This window comes from Fonsecaea pedrosoi, assembly GCF_000835455.1.
Source record: "Fonsecaea pedrosoi CBS 271.37 unplaced genomic scaffold supercont1.3, whole genome shotgun sequence".
Taxonomy (NCBI): domain Eukaryota; kingdom Fungi; phylum Ascomycota; class Eurotiomycetes; order Chaetothyriales; family Herpotrichiellaceae; genus Fonsecaea; species Fonsecaea pedrosoi.
Genome location: NW_013550613.1, coordinates 1351819 through 1376001, shown reverse-complemented (window position 1 = coordinate 1376001; position 24183 = coordinate 1351819). Strand labels below are relative to the sequence as shown.

General features: G+C 52.0%; 9 protein-coding genes across 9 annotated transcripts; 3 read left to right on the top strand and 6 right to left on the bottom strand.

Moving 5' to 3' along the window:
- Positions 1 to 779: 779 nt before the first annotated feature.
- On the bottom strand, positions 780 to 2791 carry Z517_04387 (uncharacterized protein; the record flags this gene model as incomplete). Its single annotated transcript, XM_013429716.1, has 7 exons — positions 780 to 1784; positions 1837 to 1963; positions 2011 to 2308; positions 2385 to 2427; positions 2484 to 2512; positions 2570 to 2698; positions 2752 to 2791. The coding sequence occupies 7 exons, from the start codon at positions 2789 to 2791 to the stop codon at positions 780 to 782; spliced, it is 1671 nt and encodes a 556-aa protein (XP_013285170.1).
- A 930-nt stretch (positions 2792 to 3721) lies between these two features.
- On the top strand, positions 3722 to 4391 carry Z517_04386 (uncharacterized protein; the record flags this gene model as incomplete). Its single annotated transcript, XM_013429715.1, has 2 exons — positions 3722 to 4182; positions 4265 to 4391. The coding sequence occupies 2 exons, from the start codon at positions 3722 to 3724 to the stop codon at positions 4389 to 4391; spliced, it is 588 nt and encodes a 195-aa protein (XP_013285169.1).
- A 1859-nt stretch (positions 4392 to 6250) lies between these two features.
- On the bottom strand, positions 6251 to 10110 carry Z517_04385 (pre-mRNA-splicing factor rse1; the record flags this gene model as incomplete). Its single annotated transcript, XM_013429714.1, has 3 exons — positions 6251 to 7568; positions 7727 to 9818; positions 9867 to 10110. 3 exons carry the CDS (start codon positions 10108 to 10110, stop codon positions 6251 to 6253), a joined length of 3654 nt encoding a protein of 1217 aa, XP_013285168.1.
- A 787-nt stretch (positions 10111 to 10897) lies between these two features.
- Z517_04384 (uncharacterized protein) lies at positions 10898 to 12286 on the top strand (the record flags this gene model as incomplete). Its single annotated transcript, XM_013429713.1, has 1 exon — positions 10898 to 12286. One exon carries the CDS (start codon positions 10898 to 10900, stop codon positions 12284 to 12286), a length of 1389 nt encoding a protein of 462 aa, XP_013285167.1.
- A 444-nt stretch (positions 12287 to 12730) lies between these two features.
- On the bottom strand, positions 12731 to 13276 carry Z517_04383 (uncharacterized protein; the record flags this gene model as incomplete). The annotated part of the gene is made up of 1 exon (XM_013429712.1): positions 12731 to 13276. The coding sequence occupies one exon, from the start codon at positions 13274 to 13276 to the stop codon at positions 12731 to 12733; it is 546 nt and encodes a 181-aa protein (XP_013285166.1).
- A 1360-nt stretch (positions 13277 to 14636) lies between these two features.
- Positions 14637 to 16733, bottom strand: Z517_04382 (uncharacterized protein; the record flags this gene model as incomplete). Its single annotated transcript, XM_013429711.1, has 1 exon — positions 14637 to 16733. One exon carries the CDS (start codon positions 16731 to 16733, stop codon positions 14637 to 14639), a length of 2097 nt encoding a protein of 698 aa, XP_013285165.1.
- Positions 16734 to 18126: 1393 nt separating this feature from the next.
- On the top strand, positions 18127 to 18934 carry Z517_04381 (uncharacterized protein; the record flags this gene model as incomplete). Its single annotated transcript, XM_013429710.1, has 3 exons — positions 18127 to 18202; positions 18282 to 18571; positions 18692 to 18934. The coding sequence occupies 3 exons, from the start codon at positions 18127 to 18129 to the stop codon at positions 18932 to 18934; spliced, it is 609 nt and encodes a 202-aa protein (XP_013285164.1).
- A 614-nt stretch (positions 18935 to 19548) lies between these two features.
- Z517_04380 (chlorophyll synthesis pathway protein BchC) lies at positions 19549 to 20869 on the bottom strand (the record flags this gene model as incomplete). Its single annotated transcript, XM_013429709.1, has 5 exons — positions 19549 to 19679; positions 19752 to 20147; positions 20207 to 20545; positions 20602 to 20685; positions 20752 to 20869. 5 exons carry the CDS (start codon positions 20867 to 20869, stop codon positions 19549 to 19551), a joined length of 1068 nt encoding a protein of 355 aa, XP_013285163.1.
- Positions 20870 to 22932: 2063 nt separating this feature from the next.
- Z517_04379 (uncharacterized protein) lies at positions 22933 to 23253 on the bottom strand (the record flags this gene model as incomplete). The annotated part of the gene is made up of 1 exon (XM_013429708.1): positions 22933 to 23253. One exon carries the CDS (start codon positions 23251 to 23253, stop codon positions 22933 to 22935), a length of 321 nt encoding a protein of 106 aa, XP_013285162.1.
- Between the last annotated feature and the right edge of the window lie 930 nt (positions 23254 to 24183).

Below are 24183 nucleotides of genomic sequence, written 5' to 3'. Positions count from 1 at the left end.
CTGTATGTCGTAAAACGGTGCTCAGCTGAAATGCTTATCGGTCTTTTGTGGTGTCTCAGTCGTCGGGTTGATCACGACGGCATCCCATCACCGATTCGAAATCGCACAGATTCCACGCCGTGCACTCTGGAAGCGCCGCAGTTTTCCAACTTGGGAAGGAAATAGCATAGCTATGCAGATTCAGCACGCACTGCGCATTGACGAGGGACAATTCCAGAATCGTTCAAGGCGTCCTCCACCCCAATCCACCTGCAGCGACCGAAAATTCCTCGGCAACCCGGGTCAGCATACAGGTTCCCCAAGCTAGGAAGTGTATTAGGCGGCGTGCAGTCCTCGAATGCAAGCCTTGCTTGGCCCCGCGTGATTCTAGGTGTTGAGACGACCGTTGTATTGGTCGCAAAGGAATTTTCGGAGGAACAAGCAACTGCTTCAGTCTTCTGTTGCGGCGTGGGATTAGTCATGGAGAAATCTGCCGTTTCGTGTCGGGAGGCTGATAACGGCTAGGCGGTCATATGCCATGAGGATGACGCGAATCGCCATTTCTTGGGAGCGAGCTTCAGCCTCGTCAGCCGGTGATCTAAATGCCCGTGACCTATCAGGTAGGACATCTGCCAAGTACCTTCTCGTTCACGTCGGCATAGAGGGCAGGTTGGCCGTCGACATGTTTGGAAATGGGGCAGCGAGTAGTAAGTGGTATATTAAATTTAATGTACTGTAGCTATGTCGAATTTCTCAACCCAAGGGGGGAACCTCTCTATGAACTCGCCACGTCATCTACGCTACATGTGCTCTTTGCGTCTCCGTTTAGCTTCCTCATGAACGCTGATGATCGCCTCTTTTGCGCCAGCCCATACCTTCCGGCGGCCGTTGCTGTCGAACAATCGATAGACATGCGGACTGTAAATCCCATCCATGAGGGCGTTGCAGAATTTTCTGTCGTTCCACCAGAACGCCCAACCTTTGCGCCCGTAGCCCAAGTGCTCATTCACTCGACAGCCTGACGTTTCATCAAGCCAATCATTCCAGTCAGGTGCATATACCATACGAGTGTTGAAGGCCCCCCGAGCCAAGATGGCGTTTGCCCAGGCGAGGTGGCCTCGAACCCAAGTGATCATTTCATGGCGGGAAGGGAGCGACGGCGAAGAATCACCTGGCTTCCATAATTGCGCAATAGCCATAGTGGCGAGGTCGTAAATTTGGAACGCGGCCGATGGAATTGCTGCTGTGCCGAGGAAAGCGAGGGAATCCGGGTGAGTGAGCGAGAGGAGATTTTGATACAGTCTGGGAATCGGTGGTTCGAATCGGGTTGGTTTGGAGGCTGAGCTTGCTGTCAATAGGGGTGGCACCATTTCCAAGGCCCTGTCTGAGACGTCTGTGTGCCTTGTCTCGAGCGTGGGATCAAGGTCGCCAACGATGCTGTAGTCAACATGATACCCAGTGCACCATATGATCGTGTCGACTTCTACAACCTCCCCGTCCGCCAATTCCACGGAAAAATCACCGGCGATTTCTTTGGCCATCTCAACAGACTCAATCTCTCCCTTCTCCAACGCTGGAATTAGGGTATCCGTTACCGTTGGTACACTATGGACGAAGGAAGGTGCGGGGTTGATGCGCCATTCAGGTTTCAGTTTAAATGCCGCATTCTGGATCTGGCCCAGCATGTTGTTACTCATGGCCTCCCACTGTCGCGGGAGATACCGCTGGATCGCTAGTGACACTCTCGTTTTTCTGTACGTAAGGCTGTGGTCGAGTGGTTGTCCGTCGGGCTGTGACCTGGGTAACTAGGTCGACGTGAGTCTGATGATCTGCGTGAAACTCCTGAGAAGCACTGACTATGTACGCGCCATGCCGGTGGGACAGCAAAATCTTTTTCGCAATCCCCACCAGCGATGTGGCAGTGTCCGCCGCGGAATTGCCTATGCCAACAACCATCACTCGTTTACCCTGGTAGTCAGAGGGCCTAGTGGATCGGTGTCAATACATGCCCAAGGATTGCAGCCAGCAAACACTGGCCTTTTGAAACTCCAAGAGTGTAGAATTTGCCCTTTATACAACTCTTGGCCCTTCAGAGTTGGTACCACAGGTCTGTTGTTAGTCCCGGTGGCCACCACAACTTTAGCAAACGAGAGCAGACTGCTCGCTCCGTCGGCACCAACGACATGCAACACCCATTTCTTACTTTGGTCATCTCTGGTCACGCTCAACACGGTCGCTCCCAGCTGTATGTAGGGCAGAAGCTCGAAATGAGCCGCATAATCGGCAAGGTACTTCTGGACATCTGCCGCAGAGGCATGGGAACTTATATCTGGGATGTGTTAGTCCACCCGCAAGCAGTAGTGTTGATTAGCCATTCAACTGTGATGAATAACGATTATGACAACGCCGATGCTTGCCTTTTGGAAACGGAAAATCCGTGAAGCAGCCCTAGTAACGGTAAGTGAACGGGAACATTTGCTCTCCTATGAGCATTGGGAGCCCACCCTCTCTTTCGAGATATTCACAGTTGTAGCTTCGATGACTGTCAGCGCATCCTGTAGCATTGAGTGTCCCAAAAGGGGTTGTTTACACTCTAGGACCGATGTTTGATCTTTCTCGGTGAATTGCCAGAGACCGCCCACGTACAAATTTCGGTCAAATCCGGTCGCATTGAACCCTTCCTCCCTCAGGTTCTTGAGCGCAACAAGCCCAAAGGCCCCTATGGGGAGTAATATGTTAATTTATATTTGCAGGCCAGGAAAGGACGCACACCTAAGCCGACGACAGCAACGCTTATCTCAGACAAAGCCATATGGTGGTAATCCGTAAGGAAGATTATGCTGTCGAACCTTTGGGACCGAAAGCATTAAGAACAGATCCATGCCGATGTCGGAGCGACTTTTAGTTTAGTGCCCAGGAGCCAGGACTGTCTGCCAAATTAGGAAAGACGCGTTAAGGTCCTCATCTCTCACGGCCTGGTGGATGCATCAGGGATACTGACTCCGATCTATGTGCATTCACTTCAATCCTTGCCGAGTTCGCCTAATGTAAGAGGGTGCAATATCCGCTGGGAATCAGCGTCTTAGAAACCCTACTGTTAACCCAAGCTTTCTGGGCTTTTGCTTGATATTTTCGACTGCCTCTGTACCACGCGACCCCAGCCGCGTCGACCCCGGCACAGCAGATTCCGGGACGTAATCTGCAACGACGACAACGACTAACTCGGCGCAAGAATTTTCGCGCTCTTCGTCATTCTGGTGGTGTCTACCGTTATCACCCTTTTTCCAGTTGTTGCGAAAAGAGTCCCGAGACGGCGCATCCTTCTTTTATGTCTACTGTCCACGATATTTTCGGCCGGTGTGACCGTTCGTACCACCTTGTTCACCTCCTCGACCCGGCCTATGCTGAAATTGGCCTCAGACATGCGTAGGCATGACTGGGGTCTGGCTGATTAGGCCGGGTGTCTCGTCATCGTATTCACATCGGTCATGATGATCTTCTTCCTCGACGTAGGAGGAGATTAATTAGTACGTCGAGATGAGATTTGGCGCTGTTGGCGACATAAACGTCGAAGAGGCAATGAAACTCTGCTTTCGCTGGCACGATTAGACCCTCGTCCGCATTGAGAGGACCACCAACACCATGACCATGGAAAGCTTTTATGCAAAGACTCAAAAGCCGGTATTTTACCGGTGGCACGTCATGGCCTTAAGTTCTGTACCCGAGCTGTCGAGGTAGGAAAATGAATCGTCGGAGCAAGCCTTTGACCCTGATAGCCAAGACACCGCGGTTTCATGCAAGTGGCAGTATCAGCGACCGAGGCAACCATGACTTTAACCATTCTTCACACAATCAGACCAAAGATGATTCGCACAACGGGCATGGACATGGCGGATATGGTCATTCTCACGGTGACCTGAATATGCGCGGAGTCTTTCCTCATGTCATGGGTGATGCACTGGGAAACATCGGCGTGATAGGATCTGCACTGATCATCTGGCTCTGCACATTCCATGGCCGCTACTACTTTGATCCGGCTATTTCGTTGGTCATCACCCTTATCATTCTGCACGGCGCAATCCCTCTTTGCCGAGCTGCTGGCCGCATTCTCCTCCAGGCCGTTCCTATGGGCATGTCGATCGACGAGATTACGACGGACATTGAATCGCTCCAAAGTGTGATTGAAGCTCACCACCTCCACGTGTTGGCAATCCAGCGACACAAAACTGGTGGCGAGCTTGCACGTGAAAGTGGACTGCGAGATCGAAGGTGCTGAGTCTGCCAGCTACATGCACCTGGCACGCGAAATTCGCAGCTGTCTTCACGGCTATGTCATTCACAGCTCGACAATTCAACCCGAATTCGTCAATGAAGCAGCCACATTCGCCGTCTGGTTCGACGACGGTAGATAATGGCAGTGGACAGTTGACTCCAAAGATCAATGCCACTTCCAGTAAGACTGCCAGCATCACAAGCGAAAGCTCTTCATGTCTGCTTGACTGTGGGGATCTATGCTCGGGGAATAAGATGTGTTGTCCGACAGGTAGCGATCTCCGACCGACTGGGAATGGAGAGCTTGGACGAAGAAAAGGTATTTTGATCATGTCTATAATGATTTGGCCGACCGCAAAACGACCAGTTAGACCGGCGTTCCTGGGGCTTTTTAGGGTGTACCCTGTACTCCTCATTGGCAGAGTATCAGATCCAGCCTTGCGTCGCAAGGCTGAGGAGCACTTGACTGATCTCTGGGTGCTCGGCCCGCTGTGTGGCAGAGCAAGAGGAGCAACAGAGCACGCGGAGCGTTTACAGTCTACATGTGGAGTACGCAATTTCAATGAGCCTGTCCCAGGAACGCCTAGTCCGGCGAGGTATGAACCACGTCTTGGAACCCAGAACTCTCCCCGAAATCAGATGAGTGCCAACAACATTCCGCACCCACGCGAGCCTCGACCTCTCCCAAAAATCAACCGTAAAGTTCTTCGTCTCCGCACGCCAGGATCCGTTACAACATCAGGTTGTGACTGACAGGGTTACCAAGGTAATGTAATGACGATCACGTTGCCGCCTCGAAGGTCCTCGACCGAGGACCCCCGAACGGCGCTACATAGTAATACTCCTATAATTAGTTAATAGTACATAGTCTGATACGTCCCCAGGACCTAGTAGAATTCACCATGTTCCTCTATTAAGTTACACCGCGCTTCCTTTCCTGAACGAAAATAGTAATGGACGAAGTACAGTTCGGGGATGATATATATATACATTCCGTATCGTATGGTAACTGTGAAAATAAACAAAAGAAACGGATCTTCACAAGGATTAAGACGGGAAGTGCGTCGTCCATATACTACACCACCATCCCTGCTCATCAGATCAAGCCGCCAAAGGAAGAAAAGGCGTAACACGTAAACTAAACCGCGTGGAAAGACCATGGCCGGAGAAGACACCCTCCATATGACTATGCCTTTTCTGCTTTTTCCCTTTTCTCACGCGTCCCAGCAAGCCAGCAAGCCTTGGTAGCCCTGGCCGTCCAATCCTGTCTTCATTCTCATCTACGCCTTTTTCAATCCTCTTCTATCCTTAAAGGATCTCTACCACACCCTACCCTACCTTATCACCATACCACCACATCGCCCTACCTGTCTTGTCTATCCTCATCCTCATGACATCCCGACCTGATTATCGCAAGTTGTCCCGCCGGATAAATTACAATAGCCACCACGCACGCACGCGGCAAAGATGGACTCGTACTCAAAGATCGGCAGGTGAAATTTTTATTCTGGTCTCATGCGCTGCGTCAAGCAGGCATCCAGCTCAAGATCAAGCAATGGGAGCAAAAGAATGCAGATCGAGCGAGGTAAGAGACGGACATCGCGGAGAGATTGTGTGCCAGCACGGCAATGGGGCGGACTTGTAACAAAGAGATGGGAGAAAGAAAATAAAAGGGAGCAGAAAGGGTTGGTGGTAGTCTCGTCACAAATGACTCGACAGGGGCACATGGGCATGAGAGCCTGCGAGAGCATGACGCCAGGGTTGTGTCCGCGTGGTCAGAGGGCAAGATTGGTCTGCCCAGTTCCGAACAGTGTTCGTTTTCTTTTGACAAGAGTATAGCTCGACTCACATTTGTTCCTCCGTCACACATTCGGTGACGGCCAAGGGTATCGTCAATCCAAACCCGCTTCCACCCAGATTCGGCCTCCCATAAACACAGCAAGATCATTTTCCCTGGCGCCGTTCATCTCCGGACTGTGACCAGCATCATATGGTAGAATCAATATGCCACTCGTGTCCTCATATCCGAAATCTTCCTCTCAATCTCCCTTACACTTCGGTCCAGCTCTCCCGCTATCATCTGTTTCTTATCATTCGAGAGCAAGAAGAAAGTCTCGCACAAATCGCCATCAATGATCCCTTTGGAGGGCGCGTAGTATGAGCGGTAGATGAGATGATCTCGACCCAAAATTGGGGGGTTGCCATTGTTCGACGCGAGTTGCATCTCCAGAGACTGGAAGAAATCAACGTCTTCACGGCTTACGAACGGCACCAGCATGCCCAGCGTACCCTGAAACCCCGTCCAGAACACCACATCTCGACCACCGGCCACGAGACTCGTCTTCTGAATGCTGGTGGGAATGTCGCCGGGGAAATAGTGCACCATGAGACTCAGTCGATTGGGTGCACCGCTGAGATAGGCTCGTTCATGAATCAAATGTGCTCCTGAGCCATCTTCATCGGCCTCTTCAGAAGCCTTGGTTGGGCAACGCAACAACCAGAGATTCCCGAACTTGTCGCCGCCTGCCACGGTTTCATAATCGACCATGGTGCAACACGTTGTCCAGCGAGCAATGACGTCGTCGACAAATGGAATAAGTTTGTTTTCTTGGTACTTGTATACACAGTATGTTACACTCTCCTGGATATCGCTGACGATAATTCTGCTTCCCTGGGTCTGTAAGCCAACGACGATGTTCGGGACTGCTTGAACTTGGCACTTGCGCAACATTTGTTTCATTCCGAGGTCGTAGATGCGTAGATCTGGTCCAATGCCTGCTAGAAGCCGACCCTGGAAAGCAAGCAAGGCGGTTGGAGGTTGCTCCACTTTTGTTTTGTGGATGAATTCGAGTTCTTTACCGTCTTCGTGGAAGCGATAAACATGTAAGAAACCGGCCGAGAATGAACGAGGACTGATCACCAGATCCTTTGCCGTCCCGACAATTAGGAAGGTTTCGTCATCTTGTCCTGCGAATGGCGCTGCTGTGATGCTGGTGGCACATTCGTTGTCCTCCAGCTCAAGAGTGAAGACGACGGATTTGGTCGTGACTGGGTCGACGATCTGGATACATGACGCCCAGTGGCCGGTCCCACGAGGATAGCCAAACTCATCGGGAGGGAGTTGGACAGCGTCTCCATTAACGGCCGTCGATTCTGTGAGCAATTTTGTTCTGGTGGCAGGTGCAAGAACGTTGTTGTCTGCTTCAATAACGTAGAACAAGGGTTGCTCAGGATGTTTGACGAATTTCCTGGGCGTGTACGAGAGTGGGATATTCTCTTGCAGTAGGTTTCGGGACAGATCTTCGATCGTAAATATCCTAGAACGGACAGTCAGAAAAGCCAGAGAGGAAGAATTTCGAACAGATTGCGGTTGAGTAACATCAGAAGGAACAATTGGTTGAGTTTTGGAGTCCGCATGAGTCGTTGACTCTCGGAAAGAGCATAGTTATGGGTTCATCACTTGAAAGACTTCGACTTTGGGAATAGAACTTGCCTTAGATTTTGTCCTTGAATGCCCACCATTCCCTCGGGACATTGTTCGCTTGTAAAGTTCCAGACGTACTGTAAACCAACGTAGTCGAGTGGTGTCAGCATGAAGCCGTTTGTTTGCCTATCCGTATATCCAAGCCAGGGCCGTGAACTCAGTGCCATGACGGCATTCTGTCCCTTGACCGAGACGCGGAAAAGCTTTGCCGGCTTCAGGCCCAAAAAGCGCGTTCGCGTGTCTGAGAGCTCACCAGTGATCTCATCTAGCACGGTCCGCAAGTAGACACCCGAGTAGAGACCGATATGGAGATAGAGCGTACTCCCGCCGGATGTGGAGTCAGCCATGGCCATGATTGACAGAGCTGAAGGTGCCGAAGTCAACGCCTGCACTGATTTGTTTTCGAGCGTTGAATCGGGGTCGAGACTTAATATCCTGACTGTGGAATCGTCGCATCCAACAGCAAGGAATGAGCTTCGAACCCGGCCCTCGGGTACCTCTCCAAGGGATAGACAGGTCACGGTTCCGGTCATTTCTCTTCGCTCATCATATTCTGCCAAGGATCCATCAGAGTCCATTTCAAAATAGACAATTTCGCCTGAACTCAGAGCTACAGCGACTTGTCGCTCGTTTGTGGAGGCAGCGACAATGGATCGATGCTGAGGTGCCGGCCACTCGTTCACCCGCTTGTCGGCTCGAATGTGTCGGATACCCTTGGGGTGTACTTGAATCAAAGCATCCTCGCCCAGCTGTTGCACGGCAAGGGTCGGAGCTGTTGAAAGAAAACCCGTGTCTGTGACTTCTTCCACGGTTTCCCCAATGCTAAGCACTAGGGTTCCAGTGCGGAAAGATAGCACGATATAAGCGTCGTACTCGTCTTCCCTTGTCAGTTTGGTCGTCCACACGGCCTCAGGCTTGTCAGGGAGCTCAGATTCCACAATCTCCGAAACAGACAGACCGTGCTTGAGAGTCTTGAAACTGCTTCGAGCACCCGATCCGCATATCGAGTAGATCTGTGGCGCATCTTCATCGAGAAGGTTAGCAACTTTGCAGTCCAGTAAGGGGTTTGCAGCATCTATGCTTTGCACAAGGTTGAGATTTGCGAGAGGTCGCACATGGAAAAAAGCCGGGGTGTAAGGTGCTGTTGGATCTGAAGGGAAATCGTCACTCGTGAATTCTGTCTCGTCGTCGTCATCTCCGAGCTTTTCAAATTGGTAGAAATGGTGGTTGCCACTTTCGCAGGCCACAAATAAAAACCCACTCTTTAATATGAGCAGGTTGTTCGCCACAGGCACTGTGTCGAAGTATTTCAGCTTAAGTGCCTTGACCTCACCAGTCGGCTGACCATTCTCGTCCTCGACCATTTCTATGGTGACTTTGAAGAGGTCACCGTCCTCGGTTTGGAGAAGCAAAAAGAACTGGCCTTTCATTTTGTGCATAACTCCCGCCACGATGTGGCGCTTGCGCTCAGGATTCTCGAGCACACCTCTTCTCCGGGGAATTGGCACACGAAAAGCCTCCTGATTTGAGTGTCGGTAGGTGATATTGTCTTCACCACAGACGAGAACGCCACTCGGCCCATCAGAGCCACCAGGCACCTGGAACAGCTTGATGGCACTCCTTGCCACAGGCTCAGCCCACTTACGGACAACATGGTTAAGGCCAAGGTCAAGCTCATAATAGACTAGAAGCTTTTCCACCTCTTCCAGGGCCTGCCCACTGGGATCCTGGTCCACCTCGGTGTAATCGACTTCGAGTGCCGCGAATATGGGGTTTTCGTAACCGACATCAAGGGCTATGCATTCAAAGACGAGAGTCTGAGGTTTATGGGCTTCGAGCGGCGAAGAGATGGTAAGCTCGGCCTGCGCATTTCGATTCAAGACGTAGACAAGCTTGTTCTTTTCGACGGACGCAATCAGACACGCTCGTCCTTTCGGATCGACAGCGAGATATTGACCGGGAATGACTCTTCGGATGCCCGATTTGCCGTAGGTCTCGAGATGGACGCGATTGAAACGATTCTGGTCGCGGAGATATTCGAGGATGGTGATGCGCCCCGAGTCCGAGCCGACAATCAGATAATCTACCAGACATATTAGTATGTTTTGGTAGATAAAAAGAAGATACTGACCTTTACTGCTCCCCGCCAGTCGGAAGGCGGCCAGAGACCTGATGATGCCGAAGCAATCCTGGGTGAAGAGAGGGGAGATTTTTCCCTGCGTAGGATCGGGTCTGTGGATGGTGAGCTTGGAGCCCGATGCTGTGATGATCTGCTGCTCTTTTGTACCGGCAAACTGACCCAAGACTGCTTGAGTGATGGCTGAAGGCGGTTGTATAGTCAAGCTATACATAAACATAGAGCTTGTCGTCGCCATGATTGCGCTTGACTGAGGAGAATTCCGGATTGCTTTCTGAATGTGCGTTTACTCTAGGAGACGCCCGGTGACATGGCTGCTTGCATTGTCGCAGAGGATCGAGCCTAGAGTATGCTGATAGAGTGCTTTTCTGAGGTCTTCAATTCTCAACCATGGTTCATCGAATGGACCTCGCACCTTGCCGCATTTCGCAGACTTTCCAGTTGCGCAGAAAAGTTCCAAGTTTGCCAAGAGCAAGCTCACGCTAGCCAACTGACGGAGGCAACTGCGCCGATAGCCACTTGGCCACTGCAAGTGAGGGAGGGAGCAGGGGAGCCAGGCAAGGGAGCTTCCCCTCGCCTCTAGCGCTGGTCTTAGCGGCGCAGGCAGCCCCTCCCTTTAAGTAGAACTGCACAATAAAGGCCCCGGTAATGTGGCCAACCACGGCTAGTACCCGCAGCTTCGTACTTGTAGGCACAAACTGACTGCGCAAAGCCGATCAACTTCGTCACTCTTGCCATCGGATCCATCTGCCAGGTGGTCAGTCTCTTGGTTCTTGCTCCTGATCAGAACTCTTGACATGCCATTCTACGTCCGCACTTGTTCCTCTTACCTTCTCAATTATCCCGACTCCCTCTAGAGATCGTCGACGCCTTATCCTCCCTCGTCTTGCGTATCTCTGACAGATCCATTACCCAACAAGCAGCCCTAATCAGAGCTCCGTTGTCCGATCTGAGCATCGCCTATCATCCGTCCCAATTACAAATCCATCGAACGGAAATCGCTCTGCCTGAGCGGCTTCGCAACGATGGCCGACAGTGCTGGCGCGGAAGATGCCACTGTCACCTTCCACGTCAAATCCTCGGGTAGCCAGAAATGGACGCTGACTTTGCCTTTGTCGACGACGACAAGTGAGCTGAAGAACAAACTCGCTTCTGAAGAATACGCCAATGTCCCAGCTTCAGCTCAGCGGCTGATTTACAGCGGGAAGGTGCTGAAAGACCATGAAACTCTCGCCTCTCACAATGTGAAAGAAGGTAACACGATGCATCTGGTGAAGAGCGCCGCTAGCAATCAAAGACAGAACCCGGCTACACAATCCTCGTCAACCTCGACTCCAACCTCAGGAGGTGCACCGCAACCCGCAGCTGGGGTGCCCCAAAACCTGGCATCGGGCACTGGGAACGATCCTTTGGCTGGCTTAACGGGTGCCCGGTATGCGGGATTTGCCCAGTTGCCAAATGCCAGCATGTTTCAAGAGAATCTTACACCAGATGACTTCCTGCGCCAACTGGATAACCCCCATTTCCAGCAGATGATGCGTGAAGCCATGGGCAACCCCCAGGTTCAGGACATGATCATCAACCAGAACCCCCATCTTAGAGCGATGGGCCCGCAGGCGAGACAAATGCTCAATTCCGACTACTTCAGATCTATGATGACGAACCCTCAAATGCTGCGGAACATGATGCAGATGCAGCAGCAGATGGGTATGGGTCCTTTCGGGGGTGCGGGCGGAGGAGAGGCATTTCCAGCACCTGGCGTCACCAATACAACAGAACCGGGCACTGCCGGCAGCACTCCTCAAAACGTACCTAACAATCCACTAGGAATGCCGCCGCAAGGTCAACCTGGCCAGGCCGGACAAACAGAACAGCTATTGTCGATGCTACAAAATTTGAGACAAACGAATCAAGCCCTTTCCCATCTCTTTGGTGATCCCAATGCCCAGGCGATGGGAGCGCGAAGTGGAGAAGCTGGGTCTGATAACCAAGCAGCCGCTGGCCAACAGACTGAAAATACAGCAAACCCGACGGCGCAGCGCATTAACCCTTTCATGGCACTGTTTCCACAGGCCACAGGACCTAGCACCACATCTCCTCCGCTAAATCCTTTCAATCCTCAGCAGAACCCGTTCCTCCAGAACCCAGAGGCCATGCAACGATTCTTGCAAGACATGAACACTGGGCAAGGTGGCGATGGCACAGATTATGGTGGCTTGTTCAATCTCCTTGGTGCCGGCCGGCCAACATCGCCGCCTGACAGCCGGCCGCCTGAGGAGCGATATGCACAGCAACTACAGCAGTTGAATGAGATGGGCTTCTACGATTTCGACCGAAATGTTCAGGCGCTGCGAAGAACTGGAGGCAATGTGAACGGCGCAATCGAATACCTGCTCAGTCACCCTGCAGACTAGCGATGCGAAGATGTGTTGACTTCTCGGGAATTGTTATCACAGCGGTAGCGAAGGGCCTGCCTGCAACATACGCCAGCAATATGGTTTAATGAGAGGCAAGCTCGACATGTACAATGTATGCACTCCACAAACAAGTCCTTTCTCGCCTCGCCCTGTCCTTCTAGTTGTCGTTTGTTACTTCGCCAAATCGGAATCCCGTGCTCAGCCCAAGCCCTGTTCAGAGCTATCGCGCTCTTTGATCTTACGCTGGACGTTGAAGATGGTCGAGTGTCCAAACCACATCACGCCTGTCTTCCCAGCATCAATTCGGCACTTGGCCGATGACTCTGTGCCAGCACCTCTTCACTCATTCCAGCATTTGTTCAAAGGCTTTCATGGAGCAAGTCTACGGAGCGCATAATAGTTTCCCGATCCAGGCAGGTTTTGTGCACTACATGTCGAGCATCAACCCAGCGTTAGATCCACGCATAGCTTTCTTCTTCCGAGATCATCAACTTCAATCTCTCTTACTGACGATGCATCTAACAGACGTCCGACTCCCTGAAACTTCAGTGCACTCTGGACGAAGCGACCACAGGATGCCTCTGCTCTGTGCACCAGCTCTGGACCACTCTGACCGTTCAGAGCTTCTGGCGTCGCATCACCAATATACACATACACTCTCACATGCTTGATCCAACGCCGATGACGAGGTTGGATGCCCAAGAACAAACTCTCCATGCAGAGCCCGCTGCATACATTGAATCGAGGTGGCGAGTTGAGCAACGGACGAACTTCGTCATGGATCTGGCGGCATACCCTTAGGAAGCGGTTATCGAATAGTTTGTAGGCGTTGAGCGCTTGACAGCATACGCCGGCGTGTTTGGACGTGCACTTGCCAGGTGTTGAGTGGCATTTGCAGGCGTGGACTTGAGTTGGGCCCAGGACAAGCGTCCATATCTGCCGTCGCAGCTCGTATGGCAGAGCGAGAAGAGAAGGAGGAGGAGTCATGATATGGTCGCAATTGGGGCGGAAGTAGAAAAGGGTCTTTGGTGTTGTAGGGATTGAACCTGTTCAGATAGAAAACCTCTAAAACCATCAAATGAGGTCTTATAGGCCTGCCCTGCTTTGTCCTTTGTCTCTTCTCCCCTGCGCCCGATAGGGGGACGTGACTCGTCAGTCAATCAGTCTCTCAACCATTGTCTGAGTGGTGCTCGATATTTTCTCGTCTTGCCTCATCACTCATGACCGGGAACGCCTATACCACCCACCCACTCACTCATTCCATCTCCAAAAAAAAAAAAAGGCCACAAATGGGTTTGTGGGCGCTGGTGCTCGTCTGGAAGTCTGGGCCGGGTGGGACTGCGGTGCGACGCGGTGCGGGCGTGGCGCTTAATCAGCTCCAGAAACAGGGAACGCAGAATCGCCGAATTTACTAGGTCCAGGGAAGCCCAGGAAACAGGGGAAACAGAGGAAGTCGGGCAGGACGATAAAGGTAGATAGATACCTAGGTGGGTAGGGTAGCTAGGGTAGGTGGTGGTAGTGTATACATGTGTGGATGTATTCGGTATGTACGTACATTTGCTGAGGCGGAGCCAGCCTCGTCTGATGTGCATATTATGCAGGGTTCGCGCCACGGTACCAGGGTAGTGGGTAGGTAGGTACCTAATAGGTCTAGTAGCAAAATAGGTAAGGTAGGAGGATGACAAGCTGAGTCATAGCTCGATGGATATGGTATCGAGAGGAGAGGAGAATTACTCGGCCCAGAGTATTGCCTTCCAGTACTGCGAGTGTAGAAAGAGACTGAGACTTTGAGACCATCCTCGATCCAGCAATGGCTGGTCAAAAAGTGGATATGGCCGGTTCTTTCCCAGAGAGGCAGGAACTCTTGATTGTTGATTATGATACCTAGGCATGGACCGAGGACATGGATATGTAGGTACGCATGTGTCGACGTCAAAGCGAGGCCGGTAATACGGCTGGAATGGGTGTCTGCATGGTTGCTGTCGCGTTGGTTCAATTGGATTCAGCAGCCAGCTACCTAGGTAGCCATGGCCTGTGTCGCTGATATGAGACCCTCCCTTTCCGTCATGTTCGTCCTCACTTCGATCAATCGCCGGTACACTCAGCCTTTGTGCAGGCAAAGAATGCTCCACAAGGGGACTGTCCCCCTTCCTATCAGTGACCATATTGTCAGAGAAGCTCTTCTGCTCACTGGAGGAGACATGGTGGAATCTGAGGCGAGAGGTCGAGAGAGCGAGAGAGAGGGGCAAGTGAAGTTTCGTAGGAGGTTTCCTAGCGGGTATGCGTCTCGTGAACATTGTCGAAGCCCCTAACAGCTCTCGACCTGGCGATTCGCAGCAAGATGCTTTCAGCATAGAACAATAGTCTGCCAATAGTTGTTGCTATCGCGCTCGTGCATCCACAACATAGAATGTTCCATACGGATATTCTTGGCATCGTTTCGAGACCGGTTCAATGTAATGGTGCGCACCCAACCTGAACGGCTGGCATGGCGTGACCAGAGACGCCATACAGGGTGACGAGGCATGGAGCAACGCCACTCAGCCGTGGGATTGCGGACTCCGTACCCATACATCAGGTGGTCGACGTAGCATTCCCCAACCAGAGTATAGAGGCGCTCGTGAAGCTTGGATGGTCGCAGTATACATGGATGGCTGCCTCCTGCAAGGACGAAGATGAGATCGCCCGATTTGATCCCCGCGGGTCCAAGCCCCAGGTCCCCGTATCTGGTCCGAAACAATCGGCGTCCCCCCGTTGTGCGCGAAATGTGCTCGTTCCACTTGTGCCGGCCGTGCAGAAGCACAAAGTCGTGCTCCGTGCCAGCCACCCACTTATTCTCGTGTCGCCATTGCAAGAATTCGTCGAGGTCCTCATTTTGCACCTTGCGCAGATTGAAGCCGCTGTCGTCGGGAACCGCTCCATTCAAAATGGTGCGCCAATATGTTTTGGAGAAGGACGATTTTACCTTGTCGTCCCAAACCCACGTCGAGCCCCCTGTCGAGAATTTTTCCCAGTCGCTGAAACGGTCCGGAGCATCTTTGTGCTCACAGTGAGGTGGCATAGCTTTGGTGAAATCTGATATCTCGCCCACACAGACGCCCATCAAGGCCAGCCCGAAGTCGTGGATTCTGGCCGATTTCAATTCTTCCGAATCGCACGCGTTGAATATCTTTTCTTGTTTGATTCGGAGCTCGATATCGGCGCAATGGCTTCCAGGTGAATCCCAATCAGGCACCCAGGTAGGTAAAGCAGTTTTTCGGCCTCTCGACTTGTGAGGGGAAATCTGATTGAACAATAACAAGGAGTTACTGCTCTCGATCAATTTAACGGCCGTCTCGGTAAACAAGACCTCGGCCGAGATTTCGTACGTAGGCTCGAGTTCTTGTGTCACTTCTGTGGGTGCCAGACCGAGCAACCCGTAGATCTTGTCGCGGGCATCAGTTGCGTAGCTCCTCCGACACTTAGCCAGCAGCTCGATGAAGCCGATCAAGATCTCGGGTTTGCTCGGAGGATTCCAGGTGGTCCACTTCCATGTCACTTCCTTGCTATCCTGTGCGGGATCCGTGTGCAAATAGAAACTCCGCAAGTCTTCGATCAGGTCCAGGCTCTGGCGCATACACGCCACCAGGTCCGAGAGATGTTGGACATTGATGATCTGTCTTGCAAGTCTGAGTAATCCATTTTCTCCCGAGCTTCGCAGGAAGTTGTAGGCGTCTAGCATTTGATGCAGAGGTATCTGTCTGTGACCAGAATGCAAGAAAGCAACAGGACCGAGGATCGCTTCCTGCAGAACCCAGACTCGGCTCCACCACGACCGCTGGAATATTTCTTTGAACTGAAGCAGATGCTTCATGCCTTCTTGTAAAAACGTTGGCATGGTGTCAGCGAAAGTCCGTTCCCGCATAGCGAGAGCGAGGTAGATGAAGAAATCGAACGCAAGGTCGTTTTCTGGTCCAGCCAGTCCGAGCCAAATCCTCGTTGCCTGTGCATTCTGATAGATCTTCTTCATCGTTTTGACTTGGTGGGCGCGCTCGCGGTTGTCGGATTGATTTATTGACAGAGCATCGATCCACAACACTCGGGCCTCGGAGGGCTTTCGAAGGTGCCTCAGGGCTGCGGCTAGATTGGTAGTAATAGGGGTGAGAACCCCATTGAGTTTGACGAAATCGACGCTACGAGGATCGCCCCATGCGTACGACAGACCCTCGTAGTCCGGCACACGCTGGTCAAATGAGGCTACCTTCAATGTGCAGACAATTTCGGCATCAATTCTCGCGGAGGGTTGTAATTCCACGAGTCTGATCTGCTGCTGATCGTGGTCGAGCGGCGAATATATGGCATTCACGGCTTCAAGTTCCAAAGGGCTGAGAGCCGACTGGATAGAGGTTCGACTTTGGCTCCATTTTCTCCATGAGACGAGCATCCGTCTGTGAATGTCTGCCATGTGTAAGACTGCATTGGATGGTCGGAGAGGAAGGAACTTCAGCCTGGGAATGAGGCAACAGAGAGTTCAAACATCGACACCTAGGTAGGATAACAGCATCTCAGCCAATGTTTGTAGCTCGAGATTGATTGAGGACGAATACCAGCTGAAGCCGATACATCTCTGGAGGTTGGAGCAGTGGCAGTGCAGGGTCAAGCCACCACCATCACCCGGAAGTACCGTAACAATGCTCCCATGCAATGGCGCAAGGGGACGACAACAGTTCCACAAGAGACATGGATTCCGCGTAAAGAAGGCATCGAAGAAGAGAGCAAGGCGAACAACGACGTGTCTGATGGCCGTGTGAGGGTGAGGATTGCACAAGTCAGATCCAAAGTTCCACCAGGTACATCTCAGTAACCAATTGCCAGTGCCTCTTTTGGCCCCAGGGACTTTGGGCTTTGGGACTTTGGTCTGGAGTCTTGACCGCAGTTTCGCAGGATCCAAGCCTGTTTGGTCTTGGATGGCAGCCCATCAAGGTTGTTCACGTGACTTGGTTCACGTGAAATATCACGTGATTCCTACCCTGGCACATTCCCTCGCCTCGTGCTTTTCAGCAACCTCACCGAGTACTCGATACACGCTGACAAAATCGTCGAGTTACCCTCCGTCTTCAATCATCCCTCATGTATCAGCTGGAGATATGCCTCTTGCTCTGTCGAGCTAGCAGGCGTCATGCCTCCCGGTACAGCTCATTTGATGAGCTCGTCTCTCGTTATCAGAGGCGACCAAGTCGGGGTCGATGGAACACCTCTCCAAAAGAAATGATCGACCAAGGTTGAAAGAAAACGAGGGGACGACACGCAGCCAGCTCTGCACGTCATGACCAAGAAGTGGTGCCCTAGAGTATAGATGCTACATCACCGAGTCCAGATTGATCTTTGACTCTCTCCTGGACAATCCACCGATTAAATGGTATCTCGTCTCTCCCAAACGCTTCCTACCGCGCAGGCGAATCGAAACATTAAATTCAAGATTAGGAATCTAACGTCCTCTTTACCGTGTTGCCGCTGCTGTCCGTGGCATTGGACGCTACCGCAAAGTCCTCCCAAATCCTCAGAGAAAGGGTGTGTATCTGTGAAATGCCAACCGAACATCGTGTTCCGTAGCCTGTCCGGGTCAAGCAGGCTGCAGCCGGAGACCTTTGTCAATCGTCCAGAAGGGCGGTTTATGAGAACTGGAAATGAGGCTGAAATTCGACCATCCCCGAGTTTCGGTGAAGCTTCTCCGTTATGATGCGGGGTAAATGAAAGTGTCTGATTGAAAAAAGGTAACAGCCGCAACTGGAAACACGACAAACGAAGTTTCGTCCCCTTGTATAGTTGGAATATATTTATCGCCCCGAATAAAAACCATGGCCACCCAAATTCCTCGCGTTCCAACGTCACAGCTCTTCTCTTTAGAAGGTAAAACAGTGGTTGCCACTGGAGGTAGGCGAGGGCTCGGAACCCCCTCAATTGGACCAGTTGAGGCCATGATGGCCATGTATACTGACCGTATTCAACACAGGTACCGGCGGCCTCGGGTTGGAAATCTGTATCGCTCTTGCAGAGACCGGGGCCGATATCGTGTCCATCCATCTTCCCCGGGACCCCGGCCAGACCACGCTGGAAGAAGCCGTGAGAAAACTCGGCAGGAAAGTTATAGGGTTCGAGTGCGATGTCGGAGACTCGAAGCAACTCCGGGAGACCTTTGACCGCATGTGGAAGGCGGACGTCGTGCCGGACATTCTTTTGAACTGTGCGGGCTTGAATCGGAGGGGTCCCATTGAGGACATGACCGACGACAAGATTGACCTGGTTGGTGATGGTCGTGGTCGTGCTAGCCAGCCAGGCAGCCCCCTGGCCAGGCGCCGCGCACGCGTGTATCTTTCAGAGAGAAGCATCAAAGGCTAACACACATCTCATTTCCAACAACAGATCTTCTCAGTCAACCTGAAAGGGGCCTACGTCGCCGCTCAAGAGTTCGGACAACGTTTGATTAAACTTGGTCGGCCGGGAAAGATCATCAACTTTGGCTCTTTTACGTCTTACGTGGCAATGACCAACGTCTCGGCATATGCGGCGACCAAAGGAGGAGTTTTACAAATGACCAAAGCTTTCAGTAATGAGTGGGCGTGCCACGGAATTCAGGCAAGTATAGTGTCATGTTCATACACATGACAGTGTCCTCTCTCTCTCTCTCTCTCGCGGATACCTAACGTCAATGAACCCCTTAGGTAAACTGTATTTGTCCCGGATACTTCAGAACACCCCTATCACAAGCACTGTTGGACCAGTTCCCCGAAATGGAGGAATACATTGTCAATCGCACGCCGGCTGGGAGATGGGGCAATCCTTCAGACCTCCGAGGGACAGCTATATTTTTGGCCAGCCCGGCGTCGGATTTCGTCACTGGGACAAGTATAGTTGTCGATGGAGGGATGATGTTTCGATGATGAACACCGTTTCATTGAACCGTAGCTATAATGAGGCATCTGACACCCCTTGGTAATAAAGTGCCAACAGGTAGACGTTCAAAAAACCCAGAGTACTTGTCTCGTTGTATAGTCCTTACTGATCCAGACCCACATTTAGAGCTACGATCACGTTAGTTGATTGGTGGGAGCGACGTTATTCCGTACTGGTAGTACTGAGAGAAGCTAGCTTCACTACCGGAGTGAGGAGCGATGTGTCTTGGAATGGAACGTAATTCTTTCTACCGCAGGAGATTTGGTAGCGAGGGACGAGAAAGTCTCTTATATATAACCAACGCTGATCCTGACACTATATCCTTTCTATGCATGCGGGTCAATTAGGATCTTTATGTGCCGATCTTTATTTTTCAAGAGCTCCTCAAACCCCTTGGAGACAGCATCCCTCAAGGGAATTTTAGAGGTGATCATTTTTTCGGGCTCCTTGAGTTGACCTGCTCACAGGTTTTAGCAAGGTTCCAGAATAGCTTCAGGAAGACGTGTGTGTGTGTGTGTGGGAAACTCACCACTTGCAATGGCGTCAATGACCTCTTGGAATTCCTCGCGCGTGTAGATATTGGAGCCGACGAGGTTGATCTGTTTCCGCGTGATGACATTTGGCGTCTTGATGGTCAGCGGCCCTTCGTAGATGGCGACTTGCAGGATTTGGCCTTTTCCCCGTGCGCTAGCAAGCCCGACGTCGAACGCTTGTTGGAGTCCAGCACAATCAAAGACGGCGTGAACGCCCCGTTTGTCTCCCAATGTTTGGCAGAACGCTGGTACGTCTTCCTTGATGGGATTAAGGACATGCTGTGCGCCCGCTTCCGCCGCTTGCGCAGCTCTCGCTGGAGAGGGCTCGGAAACCACGATGGCTTCGATTCCATGAGCACGCAGACAATGAACCACTGCTAATCCGATGGGACCTGGGATGTGTCAGATACGTTTGCTCGAATGTTGGAGCCCCAGAGAGTTCATGACCGACCTGCTCCAAGCACCAGACACAGGTCGCCTGGTTTCACCGCGCTCTTCTTGACGGCATGCCAGCCTACAGCGAGGGGCTCAACCAGTGCGGCGACATCCAACGGGATACTGTCGGGTATAACGTGAATTTCCCTCCTCTGGACACAGACATACTGCGCCATCCCGCCACCCCAGCCACTATATCCGAGGAACCCCCATTTATCGCACATGCCGTATGTGTTCTGTTGACACCAGTAGCATGTACCGTCGGTGAGGACCGGGAAGACGGCCACTTTCTGCCCTGGCGAGAGATCGTCGACACCTTCCCCCACAGCTTCAATCGTGCCGGAAAACTCGTGACCTGTTACAGCTTGAGTGAGCCCAGATCGCCAGAAATTTCTCAATCATTCAACGAACCGATGACGGACGGAATAGTTTCACCCGTGAGAATGTGCGGCTCGACGGGCATGTTCGCGGGACCAATCACATATTCATGCAAATCTAGAAACCCCCTCTAATCAGCTCGATAAATCCTACTGGAAAGACCTGTCTCGTTCAAAGTCGTACCCGACCCGCAAATTCCAGCCCACGCATTCTTCACCAAAACCCATCCCGGTTTCAGCTCGGGTTTGGGGATTTCATCGACGCGCAGGTCTCTATTGCCGTGGAATCGGAGAGCCAACATTTTTGTCCAACGTGGTTAAATTATGAAAAATTGTCCAGTGTCCACTCTTGTTTTTGAAAAGCAATATCAGAGACGATACTTGGATGTCTGACAATATACTGCCCCCAAGAGAATATATTCTGTGCCTCGGGCGATCAAGATGGGGAGATTTCCCCGCGACTTCGGCCAAAAAGCCATACAGGTGTGGAGAGAGGAGAGAGCAAGGCTGGCTGGCTGGCTAATGTATATTCGCGGACATCGATATCCATCGTCCCGAAGTCATATTCGCCGCAATTCTACCTAACCCCTTATGGAAGGGAAAATGCACCCAAGTTGAGGCTGTCTCGTGTTGATATAAACAGTGGTTAGTCTTGATTGCTGCTCCAGGAATAATCGCCACGGTGTAGGAACGCCCCCAGGTCAACGACGATGCCTTTGCGAGAGGGCAGAATGGGGTGTCTCCAGAATCGGCATTCGCAAACGGAAGATGTTCTCCGGTGGAATGAATCCAGTGGCCCACATACACACCATCGAGGAAGCTGCGCGTCGTCACTATTGGAGCCGGGTATTCCAGACTTATGCTAGCACACAAGAAAGATGTGGTTGAGGTGCTCCTGGTCCGATTAATAGACTCCAAACCATCAGCCTGGAAATGAGATAGATATACGGAGGGCGTGCGGCATGCTTTGAGGAAAACTGGAGCTAACACTACACCATTCGAACGACCCGAAGTCCTGCCACAACCGTGGATGCAGATTCACCGTCGCAAGGCAGAATGCACTATTATCAAGTCCCCGAATCTTTCGATCGAGACCACCACCACTCAATGTCCGATTTGGCCTATGCTCGGGAAGGCCAGACACTTGTCTACAAGATGGGTGTGCTCTTCTGCGAAGGTAGCCTAATGTACTAAGGAATAAGGACAAGGCTGAGAACTAGGATCTTCTAATTAGGAGTAGGAGTGGTGCAGAAATTGGGGGTAATGGTCCAGATCCCTGCCCCGGGAAGCTGTGAGCCCCGGGCTGCCCCTCTTGAGCATTTCTTAGAGTCGCACGGCATCAAATACCTGTTGTCATAGTTCTTATCCTGAGGCTGATATTCAGACATCGCGGTACCGGTACCTCGTACGAGTACAAGTTTCCTCACTGGACACGTCAAATCGCCACGTGCTTGTCATGTCATGTCATGTCATCCGTCCAACACTGCGCAGACAAGTCCTGCTGACTGACGTAAAAAATTCCCCCGCAGCCCGATGTTCGACGTTTGTCACTATTCGCTATTCGCACAACACCTTTACAAGTCACCCAGATCCTGCGAGTTCCCATACGCTGCGCCGCCTGAAGCCACTCACTCCCTTTGGTGTGCTCGAAGCCTAGCCTCTACGAGTATATACCCCGCCGCGTGGCCTCCGTTGTCCCTGTCCTGCTTTGTCTCTCCGCAAACATTATTAGCCAGCAGAGCGGAGCGGAAGGGACCAAAGGATCCTGTCCCCGCGAGCGACCTGGTATAAGCAAGGGCCTGGTTGATGAGGGGTTCTCCTCTGCTAGGCTAAGAGGAGGATTGCCTGTGAACTATGTATGAAAGCAGCGTCAAAATATTCAATATCACATAACCGCGGTGAGACCGTGCAAGACGAGAAAAAGTGAATGTGGACGAGCCTGGCAAAAACATCATCTCTGTGATACGCGGGCTTGGGCTACCATGGGCTATCCGCGCCGTAGGATAAACAAGGCGAAATGCGACAGAAGGTGGCCTGGCTCCTTTCGCAAGAAAACTCATGTGCGAGATAAGACGGTAAGACGCATTTCCATATGTCAAGAGATTGAGTCATCGACGACCTGAACGGACACGATGGCCCTAGGTCAAGTCTTCTTTGGTAAGGCTCAAGGAATATCTGCATTGTCTCTGCGACCAGCGTTTTATCTCTGTCCGAGCTCGTCCATCACAACCGACTCTTCCCTGTCCTAGACCGTCTTGTTAGCAACGGCAACAAATCTTGTTGGGAGGGACCTTTGACGTCGTGTATATATACCTCTTTCAGGGTTGTCCTCGTCCTCCCACACATACAGAGCAGCAGCGGCAACTCACGAAGAACCAACAATGTCACCCGCGATGAAGAGCGGGGACTTGTTGCTGAAGTTGGGCACGTCGCCAAACACGGTCTGGGCCTCCTCGCTGCTGAGCGCCTTCTTGAGCCCGTCGGCCGTCTCCCAGGTCAACAGGGCCGAGACGCTGTAGGGCTTGGTCCCGTCCGGCGCGGCTTGGAATTGGATGACCTTCCACCCCTGCAGGCCGTACTTGCCCCATTTCTCGCTGACCAGCGGCATGTGCGTCTTCAGGTAGTAGTTCATGTCAAAGGTGGCGCCCTCCTCGGCGGGGTACAGGACGGTAGCGTTGACGGCCATTTTTGTCGTTGATTGTTTTCGCCGTGGGTGAAGAGTGGGTAATATCTTATCGCTGTGATCTCGAACTGGAGGGAGAGGGCGATAGAAGCAAGTTTTTGGGAGCAAGAAGTAAACAACCCACAACGGTGACAACGCTACGCTGGTTTAAACAAGGTGAATGTTACTCTGTTCGAGGGAAGAAAGAGGAGGTGATGTTATTATAGTAATCCCGTTTTACTATCACCCGCCAACCCACCATCCACCCACCCATGCATGGCCAGAAAAAAAAACCCCGTCTGTGCCCTCACTTTGCCCCTCTCGAGCACTTCGGCGTCACGGACGCGAGATACTGGCGATGAGCGGGGGCTGACTGATTAACTGACGATTGACTTGAGTGTGGACTCCAATCCAGTCTCGTACGTACCCTTGCACCGTATGCTCGATAAGCTCGACAACGCTCATCAACACCAGATCCTCAATTGTTCATCCTTTTCCCCGCACTCGGCCAGATTGCGACTATTGCAGTAGTCGACCAACAGAGAACGGCGGCAGTTCCTCCTCTTCTTCCTCATCCACCTCCACCACCCACTACCTCTGTTCCTTTTCCTCCTTTCCGTCCTAGTCCGCACGGCCCTGCTTAGACATGCGCATGTCCAATTCAACGGCATACCAATACCAACCAACCCCGCTACGACTACGTCCCTCCTCGTCGAACCTGATCCCGATCCTGTAACATTGTAACCATTCTCTGGGCGTCCTAAAACGGCTCCAGATCCCTGCTCGCGGTACTCTGTACATCGGCCTTTCGTCCGGGCCTTTCCCGAGCGCATCGTACAGGAGGGGGGAAAGAGACAATCATTGAAATCCAGTCTGCACGGCCCCTCTCCCCGGCTCGATCTCGGAATACTCGCACTTCGTGAGAAGGTACACAGTGTGCTTTGGATAGGTAGA